This window comes from Vipera ursinii (genome assembly GCF_947247035.1).
Source record: "Vipera ursinii genome assembly, chromosome: 2".
NCBI classification, from domain to species: Eukaryota; Metazoa; Chordata; class Lepidosauria; order Squamata; family Viperidae; genus Vipera; species Vipera ursinii.
The window spans coordinates 215,211,515-215,233,796 of NC_139513.1; the positions used below are offsets into that span (position 1 = coordinate 215,211,515).

Here is a 22,282-nt window from a genome sequence, read left to right on the forward strand (position 1 = left end):
CCTTCTTCTATTGCCCTCAATCTCCCAGCATTAGGCTCTTCTCCAGTGAGTCCTTCCTTCTCATTAGGTGGCCAAAGTATTTGAGTTTTAGCTTCAGGATCTGGCCTTCTAAAGAGCAGTCAGGGTTGATCTCCTCTAGGACTGACCGGTTTGATCGCCTTGCAGTCCAAGGGACTCGCAGGAGTCTTCTCCAGCACCAGAGTTCAAAGGCTAAAGGTAACTACAAGAAGACAATAAAAGGCTCATCCTCCAGAAAAAGACCTGAAGCGGAAACACCGTACCCTCGACCGACCCACAACTTTATAATGTGATGTGTAAAACAAGTCTAAATAACAATATCTTTTGTAAACATGTTTTTTTTGCTTTTAAATTGATATAAATCACCTTTTTTAAACAACAACAACAAAGTGTTATTATTTATCCACGTTGGAAGTCTATTAAGTAACTCAGTTTTTACCGTACCTTTCAAAAGACATCTGGAAGACTGAGACAGCATGTCATTAGGATTCTCCATCAGGCTAAACAGCCAGTCAATAAACTGAATAAATTTAAAACTCAAAAGTTAGAATTATTTTTTAATTAAAATAACTCAATCAAGCCTTCTCAACTTGTCCAGGCATGTTGGAATACAATTATTGTCATCTCAACAGTCACTGATTATGTGGGTTGGTGCAGATGGGAAATGTAGTTCAAAGCATTGGGGGGGAGGGGGGAGGTAACAAAACTTTGGATAAACCTGCTTTAAAGTTGACAAGCTGATGCCGAAATTTTCATTATGTCTTAAAACATGTATCTGTATTCAAATATAAAGTTCAAACTGTTGTATATGAAATACATTTTAATGACAATCCAACATACTCGTGATGATAACAAGCAAATGTGGGAGTATTTAACCATTCCTTCAAAAAAGCAAAAAAATAAAACAATTTCTTAGAAATGATAAAACCAAAACACATTGAACAGACATATAATCTATCACACGATCTAATTCAAGTTCTCAATTCTAATTTGCCAGTTGTGACTTAAATTGCATGCTGATCTATTACAAGTGAGAGCTGCAGGTTACCTTGCATGTAAGGAAAAAAAGCATTGCTGCTATTCTTTTAGGACTTTGAAAAATTAATCGTCGTTTGTAAACTTTCTTAAAATCCTAGTTTGTAATTAATATTAATTTATTCATATTATAAATCTGTTAATGTTAGGCAGCACTTCAGAATGAAAGGCATGCTGCAACAGCATCTTTACACACCTTGGAGCATCCCCAGAGCTCTGACAGGTGCTCTTGCAATCCTGGGAAGTATGAATAACATTTAAAGACCTGTCAAGTTTTGTATCTACCTCTTTGTGCTTCCGTGTGTTTTATGCCCAGCCCTAATTTCAATCATGCCAAGCTCTTCTCGGAGTGCATTTCCCTGGAATGATTTTGGGAGGATGCTGCAATTATTCACATGCCACTTAGTCCATCCACATGCTGGGTGAACTACAGTTTAAACTGCCAATACTCCAAACATCTGTACATCAATCTGAACAAGTTCATAGCTAGGAAAGGGGTTATAATGTCCTTTAAAATGTACAGGTAGTCCTCGACTTAGGACCACAACTGAGCCCAACATTTCTGTTATTAAGTGAGACATTTGCTAAGTGAGTTTTGCCCCATTTCATGACCTTTGTTGGTAAGTGATTCACGGCAGTTGATAAAACTTAGTAACTCGGTTGTTAAGTGAATCTGGCTTCCCCACTGACTTTGCTTGTCAAAAGGTCGCAAAAGGGGATCACATGACCTTGGGACACAGCAACAGTCCTAAGTATGAACCAGTTGCCAAGCATCGGAATTTTGGTCACATAAGCATGGGGATGCTACAAAGGTCGTAAGTGTGAAAAATGGTCGTAAGTCACTTTTTTCAGTGCCGTTGTAACTTTGAATGGTCACTAAGTGAATTGTTGTAAGTTGAGGATTATCTGTATTGGGAAAGATGTAGGTGTGGTGGGAATTCTTTCTTTAATCATCAGTTCCCTCTATAAAACACATACAACTATGAACAAATGTAAATTGAAGTCAGGTCTTAATATTAGAATGCAGACGTGGTGGTCTTCTGGTCGAGAAGTGAATGTATCCACAGATATGACACTATTTTCTCATAATATTTATGGATTTATTTAACTACTGTATCAATCTACTGCTGCAATCTACAGACACCCACTTCTACTGTAGTGGTTCCAGGCGGTTATATCTGCCTCTCTGAGTGAGGGTAGTTTTCCCGCCGCCTTGAAAGAGGCGGTGGTAAGACCTCTCCTCAAGAAGCCTGCCTTGGACCCGGCTGTTTTGAATAACTTTCGTCCGGTCTCCAACCTTCGCTTCCTTGCGAAGGTTGTTGAGAGTGTGGTGGCGCATCAGCTCCCTCTGGTCCTGGATGAAGCGGATTATCTAGACCCGTACCAATCGGGCTTCAGGCCCGGGTACAGCACGGAGACGGCATTGGTCGCGCTGGTTAATGATCTCTGGAGGGCTCGGGACAAGAGATATTCCTCTGTCCTAGTCCTATTAGACCTCTCAGCGGCTTTCGATACCATCGACCATGGTATCCTGCTGCGGCGTCTCAGGGGATTGGGAGTGGGAGGCACGGTTCTTCAGTGGTTCTCCTATCTCCTGGGACGCTCGCAGTCGGTGTTGGCAGGGGGGCAGAGGTCGACCGCGAGGCCTCTCATTTGTGGAGTCCCTTAGGGGTCGGTCCTCTCGCCTCTCCTGTTCAACATCTACATGAAACCGCTGGGTGAGATCATTCGTGGTTTTGGAGTTGGGTATCATCAGTATGCTGATGATACCCAACTTTTCATTTCGACCCCAAACCACCCCAGTGATGCCCTCGACGTGATGTCCCGGTGCCTGGAGGCGGTCCGGGTCTGGATGGGGAGGAACAGGCTTTGACTCAACCCTGACAAGACTGAGTGGCTGTGCGTACCGGCATCTCGGGATATTCAGGATATCCCACCCCTCACTATGGGAGGTGAGTCATTACCTCCTGTAGATAGGGCTCGCAACTTGGGAGTCCTCCTAGATTCACAACTCTCCTTAGAAGACCATATTGTAGCTGTGATTAGGGGGGCCTTCGCCCAGGTTCGCCTGGTGCGCCAGTTGCGGCCCTATCTAGACCGGGATGCCTTACGTACGGTCACTCATGCGCTCGTGACCTCTCGTCTTGATTACTGCAACGCTCTCTACATGGGGCTACCCTTGAAGACCACTCGGAGGCTCCAACTGGTACAGAATGCAGCCACGAGAGTTGTACTGGGAGTTTCCCAATACTCCCATGTCACACCTTTGCTCCGCGAGCTGCATTGGCTGCCAGTTGTCTTCCGGGTGAGGTTCAAGGTGTTGGTAATGACCTACAAAGCCCTTCATGGCATGGGTCCGGAATACCTTGGGGAGCACCTGCAGCCGGCGTCAACTTCCCTCCGCCCAGTACGCTCCCACAGAGAGGGCCTCCTCAGGGTGCCACCGGTCAAAGAATGCCGACTGGTGGCCCCCAGGGGGAGGGCGTTCTCTGTGGGTGCACCGGATTTATGGAACCATCTTCCGGTTGAGCTCCGGATGGCGCCCAATCTCCGCACCTTCCGGCGCGATCTTAAAACCCATCTCTTTAAACAAGCTGGCCTGGCCTGATGGGACGGGGTGGGATTTTTTAATAAACTTTAATTTTAAATTTGTATTAATTTTATGGGCATTGTTTAATCATGTTTTAATAATTTTAATTTTTGTATCTAGTTTTTATGTATTGCCCTGTTCACCGCCCTGAGTCCCCTGGGAGAAGGGCGGTATATAAATTAAATTAATAAATTAATAAATAATAATAATAAATAAATACTGTATGTGAGTCCAGCTGCTGGTAGATCAGAACCTGCAAAGGATTCTTTCACATTTGAGATCAGACTGTTGAGCGAACTAGTGCAAGACACCATAGTGGCGGCCTAGTAAAAAAATAAAACCTTTTCCTCTAGATTCTCACAAGTTTATTGCTATTACCTACACAACATTTTAACAGTCCCATTTCAGCTGGTGGAAGTTTCCATTCTCTGTTGTTGCTCTTAGTAATTATTAGGTATATTATGTATCACTATGAATGGCCTGGGTGACCTGCAGCATAAAAATTCCACCTAGATCGGTGGAATGACAACACTGAGTTCAATCAATCAAAAAAAAAGTTCAAGCGCATCATGAGTTCAGGGGTCACGATCCAACTTAAAAGACATACCTTTGGTGTTTGCTCTTTCCAAGGCTCTTTGGTCAACAGAATTAGTAAGCTCCCTGGAAGAAGGGCGAGTATCTCTTTGACAGCCAAAGTATCCACTGGACGCTTGCCTAAAGCACGTGCAAAGACTCCGTCGGTTGTTTCACACTGCCGGGCAGACCAGTCTGCGCTAAGGCCAAGGAGCATTGGCATGGCATGATCGGCCCAGGCAACCACACAAGCGGCGAAAATACACAACAGGAAGCTCACAGCCTGAACAGGAAACAGATGCACATATTGCTAACTGGATCAGTGAAGTCTGGAAAGGTCTAGAGTCACAATAATTTATAAATTATTGAGCTCAAACAATTAAGAAGAAGCAGATTACCGGAACATTTTAATGGTCTTAAAAGCTAGTATAATTTTTTAACATGAGCTATGTCAGGCTGGAAAAAAAGAAAACTTTTTTAATTTCTAGAAAGACCAAGTGAGCTTGTAGAAATGACTTAAGTATAATATTTTATAGCATATATTGCTATGCTGTAAATAGGCCTGTTCATCTAATACAGACATGTCAAACACAAGGCCCGGGGGCCGGATCCGGCCCGCAAAGGGGTTTCATGTGGCCCGCAAAGCCATCCTGGAAACAGTGAGGGAACGGCCCCCACTGCCTTGGCCCTGGCCCAGAGACCCTCCTCCTGCCAGAGACCCTCAGATCTGTCCCACTCCTGCCCAGGCCCCCATAGGCACCCTTGATGCAAACAATGTAGAGCTGGCCACGCCCACCCAGTAGGCCATACACACTCTAGCCACGCCCACCCAGTAGGTCACGCCCACCCTGGCCATACCCACCCGGCCCCCTGAGGGTGACCACAATGCTGATGTGGCCCTCAATGAAATTGAGTTTGACACCCCTGATCTAATATAAAAATTTCTTCAAAAGGTACCATTAGCGCACATTAACATTGCATAAACTATAGTATAGGGCAGGGGTCCTCAACCTTGGCAACTTTAAGACGTGTGGACTTCAACTCCCAGAATTCCCAGCAAAACCGGCTGAGGAATTCTGGGAGTTGAAGTCCACAAGTCTTAAAAGTTGCCAAGGTTGAGGACCCCTGCTATAGGGAGTTCCAGATTTGAAATCTGGAGGATCATATTTTATTAGCTCTGACATTTTCTTATAAACGGGATGCACCAGTTTGTATGCTTGTTGTTAAGACAAAGATGGTGGCTACTTGGACTGTGGTATGGCGGTTACAGTCTTGGACTGGCACTGGGAAAAGCCAAGTTCTAGCCCATCTTCAGCCATCTTCAGACCACTATGTGACTTTGGGCCAGTCACTTTCTCTCAGCCCCACCTACTTCACAAGTTACTGTATGTGGGGCAAAACAGAAGCAGTGACTGCTTTGTATCCTGTCTTGAATCCTGAAAGAAATGTGGGATATAGATCTATCTATAAGAAATAAAAATAAGCCTTCACAAATTCAAACTTGAAAGCCAAAAGGGGTATAAACATAACATTTGTTTCCAACTGCTTAAAGCAGTTGTCTTTTCTCAGGAGTCATGCTGCAGTTGCTGACAGCACCCAGACGATCCTAGAAAAGGTACAGCTGCTTTAAGGAGTTGCAGGCAAGTACTCAACAAGTAGTCCTATATGCCTTTAAGCATCTTTGGTCTTTGATTCCAAACTGCTGTGCAGTCCTAAAAGGGATCTATTTCTTTCTGAAAGGACCATCATATGGTATGACAGTAAGAGAATGAATTTGTGGATCAGGATTTTTTTCTGCATTCAGCTTCAAGGTTATTTGTTATAGACAGATGTTTTCCAAATCTGTTACTCTGTCAGTGGTCTTGGCCCAGCAAATGACACTAATTGTCTGAGTAAAATAAAAGCAGAGTGCAATGGAATAAAAATCCTGATTCAAAGGATCTTAGTATTATCCAGATAAGGTATATGAAACACTTTGTTTTCTAATCTAAATGACAAATAACAGGTAGTGCTCAGTTTAAAACTGTTTAACCATGGTTCGAAGTTATAAGAGCCTTGGAAAAAGTGACTTATGATCCACCATCAAAGTTATCACTGTGGCAACAAGCCCACAGTCGTGTGATCACAATTTGGGTGCTTGGCAACCAACTCACATTTATGACGTCTGTAGCATCTTGCAGTCACGTGATCACAATTTGTGACTTGCCCAGCCAGCTTCAATTGAGGAATCAAAATCAATTGAGGAAGCCAAATTTGATTAACAACTGCATGATTCACTTAATGATCATGGTAAAATTGTCATAAAATTGGGTCCAGCTGCTGCTGCTGCTGACTCCTGTAATGATCGCATCATTTAGTGACTGGTCCCAATTGTGGTCGTAAGTTGAGGACTACCTGTAATGCCAACATTTATTAATATTGAATTCTAGGAGGATTTTCTAGTAATAGGTTTATGCTTCATGCTGAGAAATTGCTGTATGAAACAAACCGCTACTTCCACTACAGCTTCAATTGTGACGCAGTAAATGCATTGGACCAAGTAAGTCCTATTATGCTCATGGCGCTTATTAACAATAAAATATGTAAATTAATAAATGCTAATAAATTCTATGTTTTCCTCAGAAAACAAGAATCAATAAGAGTCACACAGCAGAATTTAACCTGGTTCAGATAAAATGCTAACCTATAATGTGTTTGTTTTTTGGCTTAAAGCAGGGGTCTTCAAACTTGGCCCTTGTGGACTTCAACTCCCAGAATTCCTCAGCCATTCCTCATCCCAGAATTCCTCAGCCATTCCTCATAAAAGGGCCAAGTTTGAAGACCCCTGGCTTAAAGTGATCTAAATACAGCTCAGGGCTTTATGAGTTTTAGGCTACTGCTCAAGAAACAATGGTTCAAATATTGGTGTATTATTAAGACCACATCGTTTTCCAGAATTTTACTCAATCCACCGCTGATACCAATGGAAAAGAAAATAAATAAGCAAAATCAAAGTCTGGCTTGCAGTTTTCTAACCTATCAGAGTACCTTTTAGAAAGGAGTGGGGAGTCTAAAGTCTTTGGATATATTTTCCTTGATTTTCACTGCCTATGCCTAGTTTATAGAGATTATATTTAATTATACCTTGTATTTGGGGAATATCATTATAATGACAATAATATGAAAATTAAATTCAGCAAAATAATGTGCACAGCAAATTATACCAATGGTTTTATGTATCCTCATAGTAATTGAATTTTAACTGCAGCTATTTCTAAATGTATATCCAAAATATTTTCTTCCTAGACTTCATCACGATTCAGGCATTCCAGATGGTCAATTTCCAAATTTTAAACGTGGGTCCCCAAATACGATTTTGCTATATTTTTTCAGCAAGCTGACATTTTCATTATGGAAGTAATAACATGATCTTCTCCCAAAGCAAGCATTTCTTGATATTCCTCAGAAAGAGTTTAAATCACACATTTCAACTTGTTTTCTTTATCTGAAAATGTAATTTTTTTTCAGCAATGTACCTCTTGGGGAGAAACATTTTCCATAGAGGCTGTATTTAAGGAAACCTTTTTAATATATCCCATGAATTCCAAGAGCCATTCCATTCTTTTTAAGACTCCTGTAAAAGCAAAAGAACAGAGATCAGAATCATACACCCATTTTCAAGTGCTGTAATCATAATCATACAGTTGTAACACAGGTAAGAATTCTTCAGCTACATTTCCTGTAGTATTTAATGGGATTTATATGCCGCCCTATTTCCCGAAGGACTCAGGGCGGCTAACAACAGTAAAATACAAGTAAAAATACAAATATTAAAAATTAAACTATATCTATAGCCCCAACTACAACCAATAAACCTTAAAACCATATTAAAAACCCCATTATCATCAGTCTAGGTTGGCCTGTTGGAAGAGAAATGTCTTAAGGTCACGACGAAACAACCGGAGGTCTGGGGTCATCCGGAGCTCCAGGGGAAGCTGATTCCACAGGGCAGGTGCCCCCACAGAGAAGGCCCTCCCACTGGGGGTCGCCAGCCGACATTGTCTGGCCAACGGCACCCTGAGGAGGCCCTCTCTGTGTGAGTGCACAGGGCGATGGGAAGTCGTTCCTGGCAGCAGATGGTCCTGTAAGTATCCCAGGCCTAAGCCATGTAGGGCTTTATAGGTAAGAAGCAGCACCTTAAATCTCACCCGGAAGGCAACCGGTAACCAATGCAGCTCACGCAGGAGGGGTGTAATATGGGAGTATCGGGATGCTCCCATCACAACCCACGCGGCCACATTCTGCCCCAGCTGAAGTCTCCGGGTGGTCTTCAAGGGCAACCCCATGTAGAGAGCATCGCAGTAATCAACACGGGAGGTAACGAGCGCATGAGTGACCATACGTAAAATGATGTGCATACTGGGATTTAAGGGTCTAAGTAGATAGAACATTAGTTTAAATATTTTCTAATTGTCAGTAGCCAGTTACTTCTTGGATGGGCAGCAACCAGGAAATCCCAGAATAGTTCCAGATTAGACATGAAACTCAAAAAGCATATCAGAAGATGGCAATGGAAATAACTGTCATCTGAGAAATATCCAAGTGCTTCTTCAAAATACAAGACAAAGATCAAAGCTTCTTTTATAAACAATGGCTTCCACCTTGTTACTCTTCTTCCATGAGTCCTATTTTTAGCCAGTATTTTGCCGATGGTGTATTTATGAATGCTGGATTTAACCAGGATGATAGAAGCATAAAGATCCAAGATGTTGTTTGTGATTCCTTTGTGACTTCCTGGATGATCTTATGCTGTGTTCTTGGATTCCATTTGGACACGATAACCACTCTTGGGAAAATTCGCAATTACCCCAAGCCTTCTCTATTTCAACACTGTGTCTCTGATTGTACATCACTAAATCCTAGAGCAGGGGTCAGCAACCTGAAACAGTGAAAGAGCCACTCGGAACCGGTTCCCTCACAAAACGAAAAACTGGGAGCCGCAAAAAATGTGTGCGCATGCACATACATGCACGCATGTGCAGAACAGGGTTTGACTGAAGAGTGGAGACAAGGCAAGATATGCACCTACCCTGCATATTTGAATTGATTGGTTGAACTTTTTTAGTCCCTTTTTTTTTGGACTGCACATGGCAGAGGACTGGGAGCCGCAGGAGACGGCTGAAAGAGCCACATGCGGCTCTGGAGCCGCGGTTTGCAGACCTGTGTCCTAGAGCTTTCTGAATTATTTGTAATTTTTTTCCCAAATGGATAGGTATCAATAACTTTCTAATAAAGGACTTCAAAATGTTTTTTAGAGTGGGATGTGGTGTGCTTTTAGAATTTGTATAGTGATGTCATGGTGAGGTTTGTGAGGTTTATATAGGGCAGGACTGGTCCAAATCTGTTTAATGAAATCTGTTTAATGAAATACTCAAAATACAATTGGTTCTTAGTTATTATTTTAACTGAATTGACTGAATAGGGGTGAGAGAAGGGTCCTTTTTTTCACACCAGCACAGTGCTCCATGGACAAATTTATGAAATAAGTGAAACAAGTACAAATCTTTGTTGTTATTTTTTCCCCCACTCAGATTCTCTTTATGTATTGGTAGGGTCCACACAAAGCTCTCACAAAATTAAGGGGAAAAGATTTATCAACATTCAGGAAATCTGAAAGGGAAGTCGGGCTGTAAATAATATGCACCAGGAATTGATGCTGACCTGGCACAACTTATGTTCCACGAGGCCAAATGAAGTCTACTAGCAGTTCAATAAATCTCCATCTTTCGGTTGTCTGCCTGGAAATAGGGGGAGGGGGGGTAATTGCCCGTGCACAGTTCTACAGAAGGACTTGGGAGAAAATAATTAGTAAACAGGAGTAAAAGGAGGTTTGATACATTACTCTATTAGTAATAGTAGCAAATGGAGATTAGTGGATCGCCCAGATTTTTTTTTTTTGGCCATGATTTCTTACCAGTGTTTTCATGCCTCAGGATTCGTGCATGGTAAAAGCTGTGCAGCATCATCCACACAATGGTTTCTTTCTGCTGGCACCCAGCCGCAACACTAATCACATCATTCCATCTCAGCAAAGGAAATCTGCCTTGAGAAACTAAATAAACTCTGACAAATGCAACCTTTTCCAAATTGTTCTGCAAAACAAACCATGAAATGGATGAAAAATAGGAAACAGGCTCCATGGGTGCAAACTCTTGCTCATTATTATTTGAAGACAGGCAACATTTACTCGTGATTTCTCGGGGAAAAAAAGAGAGACATCGCCTAATCAGAAAAGAGTTCTCCATTGAAAATGTTTCTGGCGATGCTCCTGAATTTTACATTAACAAAATGTAATATTTAAGATGTGCTTGAGCATATCCTAATTGAAAAGCAGGACGCAGTTTCATCCATATATTTTCCCAACTCCTTATAAATTAAATTCTTTTTTCTTCCCTTCCATGCACATTTTACATACACACACATGAAAGGCATAGTTAATTTAAACTGTGATTTATTATTCACAAATTATAGTCATGGATTTAAAGAGTTCTCTAATTATGGGCATGAATAAACTAGATTGTGTAAAACGTAACATACAGTGCTGCACAATTATTGTTCTGAATCAATGCTTAATACTAATAAACAAAGGGAAGAATGAAATCAGCCTTGAGGGATACCAAATAAAAAAAAGCTTCCACAAATAGTTTATAAAACTATGTTTCATGGGGTCAGAGCATTGCAAGAATAGCTCAGAGAGCGAAAATAATGTTACATGCATGAATAGGACAGCAACACTTCACTCCATACTAGAATGATTCTGATAAAGTGCATAAGGAACAGTTGGCATCCTCACACTTCTGGAAATTAATTCAGGGAGATAATCTCCTTTATTTAAAAAGGAAGCTTGTTAACAAAAAATGGCTTAGCACTCAGAACATAAACTATACAATACTGGGAGTTGCATCCATCTCTCTCTCTCTCTCTCTCTCTCTCTCTCTCTCCCCCCCCCCCTTTTCATTTTCTCTGTGTGTCTTATCTCTTTCTCCTATGTGGAGTCATCAATACTGATTCCGACTCAGATTGGCTGGGGTAGCAGTAACAAAGTCACTATCTCATCAGGGAACAAATAGACTAGTCCCTGGCATGCTACTTACTTTAAGAAAACCATGTACATAGCTTTAATTTTGCAAATCGTATCATCTTTTAAAATTATCTTTTCAAGGTTATCAAGACTGTAGTTCGGTATCTGCTTCCAAACTGGACGTGTTGACTAAGAAGTTGTATTGTCGTGACACTACTAGGAAATACCTCAATTATTCAAATATCATTTTCAAATGGTGTCAAACTTAAAATAAAAACACAGAATGAAATTCTACCTTGTTATGTGCAGCTTTCCTTTGGAATGATAATGGTAATGTTATGTAGAACAGTAGAGAGAAATAATTGTTCCCCACCTCCATAAAAGATTCATAAGGCTAAAATGCAATTTACCTTTGAAACTTCTGTAATACGTTCAATTTCTGTATCAACCATTTCCGAGAGACATTTTGCTGCAAGTATATGCATCTTTACATCATCTTGCTAAAGAAATAAAAACAAAGGTATTTTTTTAGCCTAAGCCAAGCCAGGAAAATCATTTTGTTATGACATATGATCTTAATATTCTTCTGTTTCAAATTCTAAACCTCCGCTTAATGTTATCAGTGACAGCAGCGGGAATAAATAATACCATGTGCCAGAAGCAATAATGCTTTAAAAACAGACCAAAACTATCTTGAGGGAATAAATGAAGGATAATTGTAATAAATACACTTTCATAAATGCCCACAGTGATATTTCTATTTATTAACTGAGCAGACTAGTTCTTAGTGCACAGAATTACATGAATGGTCCTATTAGGAAAAAACAATCCTAACCACTACCCCATCCATTTATTTCCCAGGTTTGTAAGACTAAATGTTTGCTTGTTTATCTGTCAGAAGCATCACATTTAAAATAAGGCATGCTAGATGACCAGCATACATTCTTTGGGGAGGCTACCCTGGATAACAGCTGATAGCTGGCAAATCCTTTCAATCCAGAAGCATCCAAAGAGTAGTGAGGTGCTCATTTCCGCCTGTGACTAAAATGTTGAAAAAAACCTCCATATACAATACTCCCAGTGGAAAAATCAAAATAGTACTACTCCTAATGCTAATGTTGGAATCTGTGTCTGTTGGAACAGAAACTAACATTCATCATCTTCCTATCATTGAAGTAAGCAACATCTTGGGGGGGGGGGGAAAGACTCGGCACTGAAATTTCCTGAATGCAGCCCATGCTTCAATACGCAAGAAAACTAGACAAAAGCAGAGTTAAGAGGTTAGGCAGGACATGAAAGGCAATATAAACAGGGCGGTTGTAAGGAAGAAATATGCCCCACCGCCATGACAGCTGATAGGAAGGTTCAGACTTAAATCACTGAATGGCATGTGCACCTCCATTTTTTAAGATCGAGAGGGTTAAAAAAAAAAAACAACCCTACTTGTGACCTGGAAATTAATACTCTCTGGTTCAACAACGTTGTGTTATGTTACTGGTAATTAACCAGGCTCTAAATAAAAAAAAATCAAAATTGTTTTGGAATCCTTTTATCCTGTAACTAGATACACTCAAATTCTGAAAACGTAGGAATCTAATGCATAAGAGGACTATATTTGCCTTCTTTATCATTACGTATTATGTCTACCAAGTTCTCTTTTTTCCTCATTTCATGCCACTTAAGCCTTCTTTACATTTTCCTAGACTTCAAGAATGTAAAATTCAGAGTAGAGTATATAATAACTCTTGATAAAATAGTATGTCTAACTGTAAATGTTCAAATTTCCAATAAATATAAAAATAAACATGATCTTGATCAAGATAATGTAATCATTTTTAGAATTATTTTAGAGGAACCTAGGTCTCACACACACGAGAAGATGAGGGAGATGGGAGTAGCATGAACAGCCCCATTCCCCATTTTTACCTCGTATGTGTTCAAATCAACATGTGAAATGGGCTTCAGTGTTGTCCATTAAGGCTGGAGTCCCTTACAAGCCCTGCAATCATACTTCTAAATTCATGAGCAAAATTAAACATGACTTTGCTCTATAACAGAGTAGGTCATTACACATAACAGAGTAGGTCATTTCTAAATCTATTTTATATATTTGCCATATTAAGCCTCAATGAAAGTTTTACAAAATAGCATTTCAATCAATCTTATTCACTCAGTACTTCAGTTTCTAACACAAACTCAGTTCAGTGAATATCCTCTGAGTGGAATCACAACTTAATTGAGTTAATAGATACTTTTTGAAGCAATGGAATCAAATGTGATTCTCTATTTCAACAGTAGAGTAATCAGAGAAGAAGACATTCTTAATGTTGATCTAAGTTGTTCTCAAATTAGATGTATGCTCATTTTAAAAAGTCCAAGAGATTATCCTACAGCATACTTGTGTAAGACAACCTCTTAGAAAGCTCTGATGAAAAAATTGTACACAGTAAAACATCTGCATATGTCACACAGCTCCTTCTTTTCATCTAGGCTTTCCAGTCCACCAATCTCTTTTATCTTCCCAAATGAGACCTTTTTTTCCCCAGCAAAGTTTTAATACTTCAAATGTTTACTTTTCCCTACCCAAATCTCATCTGGCAAAAGCTCAAATATCTTTTCAGCAGTCTTGCAAAAACAACTCCAGCTGTGCTGAGTTGGGCTAGGAGATTTCATAGCTTGGTTGAGTCCTTGCAAAATATTCCAGCAAAGGTCCTGGTTTTTTGACTGTTTCTTTGCCTCAAAATGCTGCACCATAAACACTTCAGTGAAGATCTGCTGTTTGTCTTCTGCTACATATTTCATCCACAGAGGTAAGGAAGTAAAAAGGTACCTCTTGGCTTGTATCTGATGAGCAAAAACAGAGCATTAGGGATTCACAAGAATCTAATACGCATTGCAACATTAAATCACAGTTGATTATTTACTTTATTATTTTCAACAAATGTCTTTGAAAAATACCTGTATGTATTTGAAGAATACATAAACCAATACGGTCTCATATTACATTTGTCGATTTTTTTTTCCTTTTTCATCCAGAGGAAAGGTTATTTTTAAAAAAGAGAACAAATCCATTACACTAAACTATGTCCCCCCCCCACCTTACAACTGAATGGAGAGGAGCCACACAGCAAAAGGAGTTGACTTTCCACTTCCACCTGCCAAGACTGAGAAATAGAACCATTAGAGAAAGCACACATACACTTAGACTGTAGACCAGAGGCGGTGCCACCCACATGCCTAAAATCATTGCTGCATTCTGAGAGGATTGGGCCTGGGTCACAGCTAGTTCAATACACAACTGCTGTATTTCTTCTCCTAAAAGGAAAAAAAATGATGGAGAAATTGAAGGCATAAGAAGACACAGCAAAAGGATTGGAATAAAACATCAACCTCAGCTTCCTATAGTTACTCTTCCAACTCTGTTGTGTTAGAACTCAATAATAGAGTTGGTCAACTATTAGCCTAGATCAGGGGTGTCAAACTCAATTTCATTGAGGGCCTTATCAGCATTGCGGTTGCCCTCAGGGGGCCAAGTGGGTGTGGCCAGGGTGGGCGTGGCCTACTGGGTGGGCGTGGCTAGAGTGCGTATGGCCTACTGGGTGGGCATGGCCAGCTCTACATCGTTCACATCAAGGGTGCCTATGGGGGCCTGGGCAGAAGTGGGACAGATCTGAGGGTCTCTGGCAGAAGGAGGGTCTCTGGGCCAGGGCCAAGGCAGTGGGGGCCGTTCCCTCACTGTTTCCAGGATGGCTTCACGGGCCGCATGAAACCACTTCGCGGGCCGGATCTGGCCCCCGGGCCTTGTGTTTGACATGTCTGGCCTAGAGTAATAGAGTTGGAAGGGACCAACTGCATAATAAAGCTGGTCCCTTCCAACTCTATGTTCTGCTATCGCCCATGGAAATTTCCACTGCCTTGGAAAACTTAATAGAATGTTAGTAATGTTTCGGGGACCACTGAAAAAGCAACACACTAGTGGTGATTCTGATTGAAACGTTCATCAGAGACTAAATAAAGAAAGCAATTAACTGACCTTGTATTTGTTCTTTATGGGGGGGAGGGGGAGGTTGTCTGGTTCTGAGCAAAGTGAAAACCAAGTGAAATCGACTTTTTTCTCATTTGCTTATTTCATAGCCATGAAATATTTATTTCATTTGCTTACACTTAACATTTACTTTTGCTATATTCCAACAGATACCCAATTCAATAGACTACTGTAATTACATCTTGATTTGATATTGAGTTACATAAATTATTGTAAAAGTATAATAAAGCTAAAATCCCATGATAGAAAAAAATTGCATTAGTCGACCAAGGCCAAGTAGGACTTTAAACAAATTTAAATATGTTAGAATGGAAGAACTTGACTTGACTTTAGATTTAAACAAACAGTACAGCAAAAAATGGCATTGGCACAAACTGAAAATAAATGCTGAAGAAATAACGGAATTCATAACCAGTTCTCCGCTTTGTATCCAAGTCCTATTGTATAGGAGAGGATTCTGCACTTTTGCTCTAATCCTATTTCTTGAAATCGATGAGACAAATTTAAATTTCCAAATGCCACCGCAAACAAATGATGTTCTGGAGCCCATTAAAATACAAGGAAATTCAATAACTTGAAAGTAATAAAACTTTCTCCTTCCAAGATCTTTCTGTGAAGAATGCTTAATAATGGATAAATAGGAATAAATAAATAAATAATGTTGCTTCAGGGGTAGGCAACCTCGGCTCTTTTATGACTCATGGACTTCAACTCCCAGCATAGCTGACTCAGAAATTCTGGGAGTTGAAGTCCATGAGTCATAAAAGAGCCGAGGTTGCCTACCCCTGCTCTATATTAAAGGAAGAGATTTGATGAAATTATTTATCTACTCAAAGGAATACAGACAGGATTCAGTCATTTTTTTAAAGGCATACCAAAATCTAGTCGCAGCAGAGGGGCAAGAATTGATGCCCAGTTCAAAGGGGGATACTGATAGCTTCCTCCAATCAATGCAATGGGTGCCATGGCTGCCTTTAAGACGCTTGGATGAACTTGTTCAGGCCCTAAAACAAAGCCTCCAATTATTACTTGAACAACTACAGTAGATACCTTGATTAACTGACATGACTTATAATGATAAAAACAAAGAACCACTGGATTACTTTTTGTGAGTTTTAACTGTATTTTACTGAGTTTTCAAAATACAACCATTTGTTTCTCCGTAGTAAAATCTGGTATGAAAGCCCTTCAATCAAGTAAGGTCCAGATCTATTCCCCCCCCCTTCTCTCCAGGTATGCAAAATAAGTATATAAACACTATCCAGATGCCCCTCCATTTTTCTCCAAAGAATCCCAATTTGCCATGAAAGAAGTTGAAACTAAATACAAGCAAATGACATTCACGATTCTTTATTCCATGGTCCAGGGGTCCCAAACGCCCAGTCCACGGTCTGAGGCTGGGCCACCACTTTTGGAACCAGCTCACGGAAGTGGTGGGGAACGTGCGCGTGTGCACAAGCGGCTGCATTTGTGAGAGTGGCACGTGCGCAAAACTATCCCCTCTCCCCACCCTGCTGTTGTCAAGCCGGAAGGGTTGGAAACCGCTGCCATAGTCCATAACGCAGACACTTTGCTTTCTATTATGAACATTTTCTTGTCAATGGCAAAAATTGGGATTCTTTGGGAAAAAGTGGAGGAACGCTCTTGGGTGCGTCCATATTACAGACATTAAGAAAGTGTAGAATTATAAGTTCACATCAGCAATATAAGTCTTCTCCGGTTGTAAAAGAGAATGCTGATAGTTTCTATAGTTTAAAAAAAAACACGTTTGGACCATCCTTTCAATTGTCATGTCACGTTTGTGGTAGAGAAGAGAAATAATTATTTCTTCTCATCACTGGAAGATGTTTTCCCCATATAAGATTTTTTTGTTTACCTTTCTTTCCACCTTCTATAATAAAATCAATGGCTGCTCTAAGGAAACTTTTCTCAGGGAGGTAGCTAAAGTCGGAAGGAACTGTAAAGGCAAAGAAAATCGGGTCAGCCATTTTCACATTCACACTTGACAATTTTACAGCAGAATATAGGCAGGTGCTTGACGGCAGAGTTCGAAACTAAGGTCCACGCATAATATTTGTGTAGTATTCTGGAAATAGTGGACAGGGCCAAGTCAAAAACTAACTTTCAAAAGTTGATGGAATTAGCAGGGGTGGCTAAACTGACTGTTTTGATAAAAGAAAAGAATGCAAGCACTTTTGTTTTTCTACTTGGAAACCCCTTCTTGACATGGAAAAAAATGCTACTATGATTTTGGGTTTTACTGATTAGATTTGATAGAAATGGCTAGTTTACTATGGAAATGTGAAAAGTTGAGATTCGATGTTAATGCCTCTTTCTATTGTAACAGAGGGAGTTCGGAAGTCAACACCTTTTTTTTCTTCCCCCCTTTTCCACACTTCTCTTTTCCCCCTTCTCCTACCGTTGTTCCTTACTATCTGCTTTTGTATTTTCGCATTTTCTGTTACAAGTGAATAAAATCTTTTAAAGAGAAAACAAAACTTTCATTTCATTTACATTTAATTAAATGAAAGCTAAGATGATGAACTCTTGATGACAGGGCAACTTAGAGCAGGAGAAACCAGGCTGTGGGAAATTCAGTGAGAGCTAGCAAATCAGGAACAATTTTTTTTCTACCAGTCATCAACAGGTGCTCTCTCTCTCTCTCTCTCTCTCTCTCTCTCTCTCTCTCTCTCTCTCTCTCTCTCTCTCTCTCTCTCTCTCTCTCTGAACTGAAAAAAAGGACACTCTATAACAGGGGTAGGCAACCTTGGCTCTTTTATGACTCGTGGACTTCAGCTCCCAGAATTCCTGAGCCAGCTATGCTGGCTCAGGAATTCTGGGAGTTGAAGTCCACGAGTCATAAAAGAGCCATGGTTGCCTACCTCTGCTCTATACAAATTGACTTCATAGCCTCAAAAATAAGACCCAGACTCTGAGGGCGGGGGAAAGCTCTATTTGAAATATCGAAACTTTTTATTGTCATCTCATTTTCTGAATCTACAATCTCATATGAGAAGCTTCAGCTTACCAGATGTTCGACTACGGGTTGCAGACATATTGGAAAGGTACAAATGTCCTAACATCCATGCTGCGTTTACCTGAAGGCCTATCACCCCAGAAAAGCTGATTATCTGCAAGGAGAAGCATCACAAATGAACCCAAATTGTAATTCATTTTATGTAGGTTATCACTACTATAAAATAAATGCCACTAGTTCCCCATAATATATGGGCACGTTCCACATTTAGGTGAGTAGACCATGCCATACTGTAGATAACACAATAAAATGTGCTTTATTCTTTGAGGAAAAATATAGGCAAATGTTGAAGGAAGGAATGCCCCACCTTGACCATTCAGTTGTCTGTGAATATTTTCCCTGTAACATAGCTCAGGTCTATGCTAAGTAAGAAAACTGTAATCCAAAACAGGAACACTACTACGACAAAAAGTCACCTATATGAAACCATTTGGGGATTGTTGCCTAATTATGCCCATACTTGGAAGTCGTTCTGTTCAAATGGAAATATACTTAGTAGGTGTAAAATACAAAAAAAAAGTTTATAAGAAATGAAACTAAACTAATTTTGGAACTAAGATTCCAAAATTGGAAAGGGAATTTTAACCAGTAGGACCACATGTGTGTCTAACGTGTCTTTTTTCTTAATGATTAGTTTTCCTTAATGAGATAGTTCACTACAGGCTGGAATGAAGACTACTGATAAAGCTGAAGATGGAACTACAGTTATGTCGGATCTAATGGATAGCAGCTTCAATGACTATTTCCTAACCTTGTTAAAAGACTGATATGATTACCAACCCTTTTCAAGCTAGTTCTTTCAGAAAAGAAATTGGACCCAGGAAAGAAGCAAGGTCATCTCAGAAACAAAATATTATGAATTTGAACCATATTAATTACATTGTTAACTAGATTATTCCCTTATATTTAATCATTTTACCACGTCACTAAAAAAAATGTGACGGCAACTTTTGGAATAGAGCACCTGAGGACTTGGAAGAAGTGCCTGGATAATCCCAACCTTTACCCTGAACAAATTGCACAGCAATGTCAATAGGGTAACCCATACCTGAGTCAGGGTTCGGATGACTTCATTAAGTTTGCTTTGAAATTGAGAAGATTGGATAGCTTCCGATTTCAGCTATTTAAAGAAAAAGAAAAAGAAACAGAAATGGGAGAACACTGATGGGTGAAAAAGCAATTGCACAGAAAGTCAAAGCATCTGCATGGTGAGGGACTTTCATGCACGCACACACACACACACACACGGATACGTGCACACAAATGTTCTATTTTAACGTTTATTTAATATGAGAACAATTTTATTTTCTAACACCAAATGCATGCTGCCAACAGTTTTGGGTATGGTCTAGTAGTAGTTAAGGCACAAGGCTAGAAAACAGAAGACGTTGAGTTTAAGTCTCCCCCTTAGCCATGAAAGCCAGCTTGTGACTTTGACCTAGTCACTGTCTCTCTGTGCAACCTACCTCACAAGGGTGGTTGTTGTGGAGAAAATAGGAGGAGGAAGATGTGTTGGGTGAGTTTGCTGCCTTGAGTTATTTGCAAAAATAATAAGGGCAGGATACAAGTAAATAAATAAACCACGGGATATCACACTCTATAGGTTATTAGTTAAGGAAGCGTAAGCGAATACAAGTAAGCCACTTATTAAAATGGTGCTCTCTCTTTTCCTCAGCTATTTCTTCGCTGTATTTATTATATTCAGAAACACATCATACTCCTTCTTGCCATTTTTTTCCCAATAGCAGCCCTTTCAGACTAGCTCAAAGTCCCCTAGTGAGCTTCCGTGATTGAAAGGAGGTTTCAATTTGGGTTTTTCCAGGGTTAATTCTGTATTTAACCGCTACAGTATAGTATCTCTTGTGCAAAATCTATACCTTTGTTGACTCTGTGTTCACACGTTATTGGAAACCACCAATCACTTGAAACTTGTTATTTTTATCAGTGAATGCACACGCACGCACACACGCACACACATACTTTATACAACATTTCGTCACCCTAAAGCACGGATGTCAAACTCAATTGCGTCACATGACGTATTGTGACTTATCACAATGTTTTTTTTTTGCCTTTGCAGAGCTGGGGTGGGTGTGGCCTGCAGGTGATGCATCCCGGCCCGCGTGATGCCAGTTTGACACAACCCCTGCACTAAAGTATAACTGAGAAAAATATTCTGTCATAATAAGCCAAATACTTACCATGTTGCATCATCCAGAAGAAAGCAAAACTAATCTTCTATACACTCTAAAGCAGGGGCAGGCAACCTCGGCTCTTTTATGACTCATGGACTTCAACACCCAGAATTCCTGAGCCAGCATAGCTGGCTCAGGAATTCTGGGAGTTGAAGTCCATGAGTCATAAAAGAGCCGAGGTTGCCTAGCCCTGCTCTAAAGAAAAATGTTGTGTAATCATAAACTAAATACTTAGTACGTTGCAGCACACAGAAGAAAACAGAACTGAGCTTCTATCTATACAGTCGAAATAAAACACCTGCCTCCCCTTCATGCATGGAGGGATAACACAAACCTCGCTGTCTGGTGAGGCAAACTCTGTTCTGCATCATGGACGGAAACCTAGGGAAACCACTGCTGGTTTTCAGAGGGCAGCACGAACGAGGAGAGGCGCCAGGCTGGCAACCCACTCAAATTCTCACCTAGCTGGCCCAAAGAATTCTGGAACTTGGATAGCCAAGACATCCAGAGGGAAACAGGTCGAGAAGCCCGTATTTGGAATTTGCTTTTGGACAACACACACACACACCTTCTCTCTGTGTGTAATGCAGTCACACTGGTCATTTTTTTATTTTTATTTTTTTGGTTACACAAGAACATACTCAGGCAAGTTGTTTTAGCCCTTTTTTATAAAAATCATATTTTTGTTTTTTTGTTTTTTTTAAACGTAGAAGGGTTTTTTTTCTCCAAAAGTGAGAATAGAGATATGGGGAAATAGTGGCTATGATTATGAAGAAGCACCATAGAAAGAAGGGCGGGCAGCAATCTCTGCAGGCATGAATGCATCTGAAGACCCCTTGCTTCTTCTGTACTCGCATTCTGCCCTAGCCTTCGATCCTTTCGGGGCGGCAAGGAAGCAAAGTGGTATGACAAATTGTAGTCAGCAGAGGGCTGAGGAAGCATTGCCAGTGTTACAGTAGGGAAAAGGTAGAAGTGTGACTGACCTACATAAAAATCATACTTGGATGCTTACATACTGCAATTTTGTGTGCCCCCATCCGGCAAAATCCGAACCGCTCTGGGGTAGCTCTCAAGGAACTAACGTGGCCTAAATTTCATGTGACATTACAGTTATGAGTATATTTTTGTGACTTTACGGGCTTGTTCAATTCACCTGAGGGATATAATCTAAGGCGTGAAGAATCAAGACCGTACGGCAAATTCCAATTCAAAAGATTTATTGCTCAAGCCTAAACACAAGAATCTAGTCCGCTAAATGGTCAGTACTAAACTGGTGCTAGGTAAAAGTCAGCAGAACTCAAGAAGGGCTGGGCTTGGAGCATCTGTGGACATGTAATGATTCTAGGCCGGATCCTTTCTTGACTCCGACCCCAGGCTCTGCCTCTTCTGCTACGTCTCCTCTGTAAAGTTGCCTCCCTATTCTTCTATTTGAAAACTATCTAAGTTCAAGGCAGAAATAATCTGGCACGTCCTCATTTTACCTGTATCACGGCACTTTCAGAACCCACTAGAGAGACCAACCCATTGACCGCTGCCAGTCTTTGCATCGTAGGAGCTCCCTAGAATCAAAGCAAAACCAAGGTTGGTTAAGAGAAAAAGTGAATGTTCTTGAACGGCTTCCTGCAAGAAAAGATCGCCCTCCCCCAAATCCTTTCGCTCCCTGATCCCATGATGAGACCTCCTGACACCAAATATGCTGCCATCAGCACTGTGAAGTGGGGAAGCTCTT

General features: G+C 40.6%; 1 protein-coding gene across 1 annotated transcript in view; it reads right to left on the reverse strand.

The window, feature by feature from the left end:
• Positions 1 to 22,282, reverse strand: part of FOCAD (focadhesin) — a 157,370-nt gene that overhangs the window by 1,131 nt on the left and 133,957 nt on the right. Inside the window, exons 32-43 of the mRNA XM_083352870.1 lie at positions 22,035 to 22,112; positions 19,407 to 19,478; positions 18,350 to 18,452; positions 17,198 to 17,278; positions 16,197 to 16,325; positions 14,476 to 14,591; positions 13,860 to 14,120; positions 11,687 to 11,776; positions 10,170 to 10,347; positions 7,732 to 7,829; positions 4,251 to 4,499; positions 463 to 538 (exon numbers count right to left, since the gene is read on the reverse strand). Coding sequence (XP_083208996.1) covers positions 463 to 538; positions 4,251 to 4,499; positions 7,732 to 7,829; positions 10,170 to 10,347; positions 11,687 to 11,776; positions 13,860 to 14,120; positions 14,476 to 14,591; positions 16,197 to 16,325; positions 17,198 to 17,278; positions 18,350 to 18,452; positions 19,407 to 19,478; positions 22,035 to 22,112 — 1,531 coding nt within the window. The remainder of the gene's footprint in view (positions 1 to 462; positions 539 to 4,250; positions 4,500 to 7,731; positions 7,830 to 10,169; positions 10,348 to 11,686; positions 11,777 to 13,859; positions 14,121 to 14,475; positions 14,592 to 16,196; positions 16,326 to 17,197; positions 17,279 to 18,349; positions 18,453 to 19,406; positions 19,479 to 22,034; positions 22,113 to 22,282) is intronic.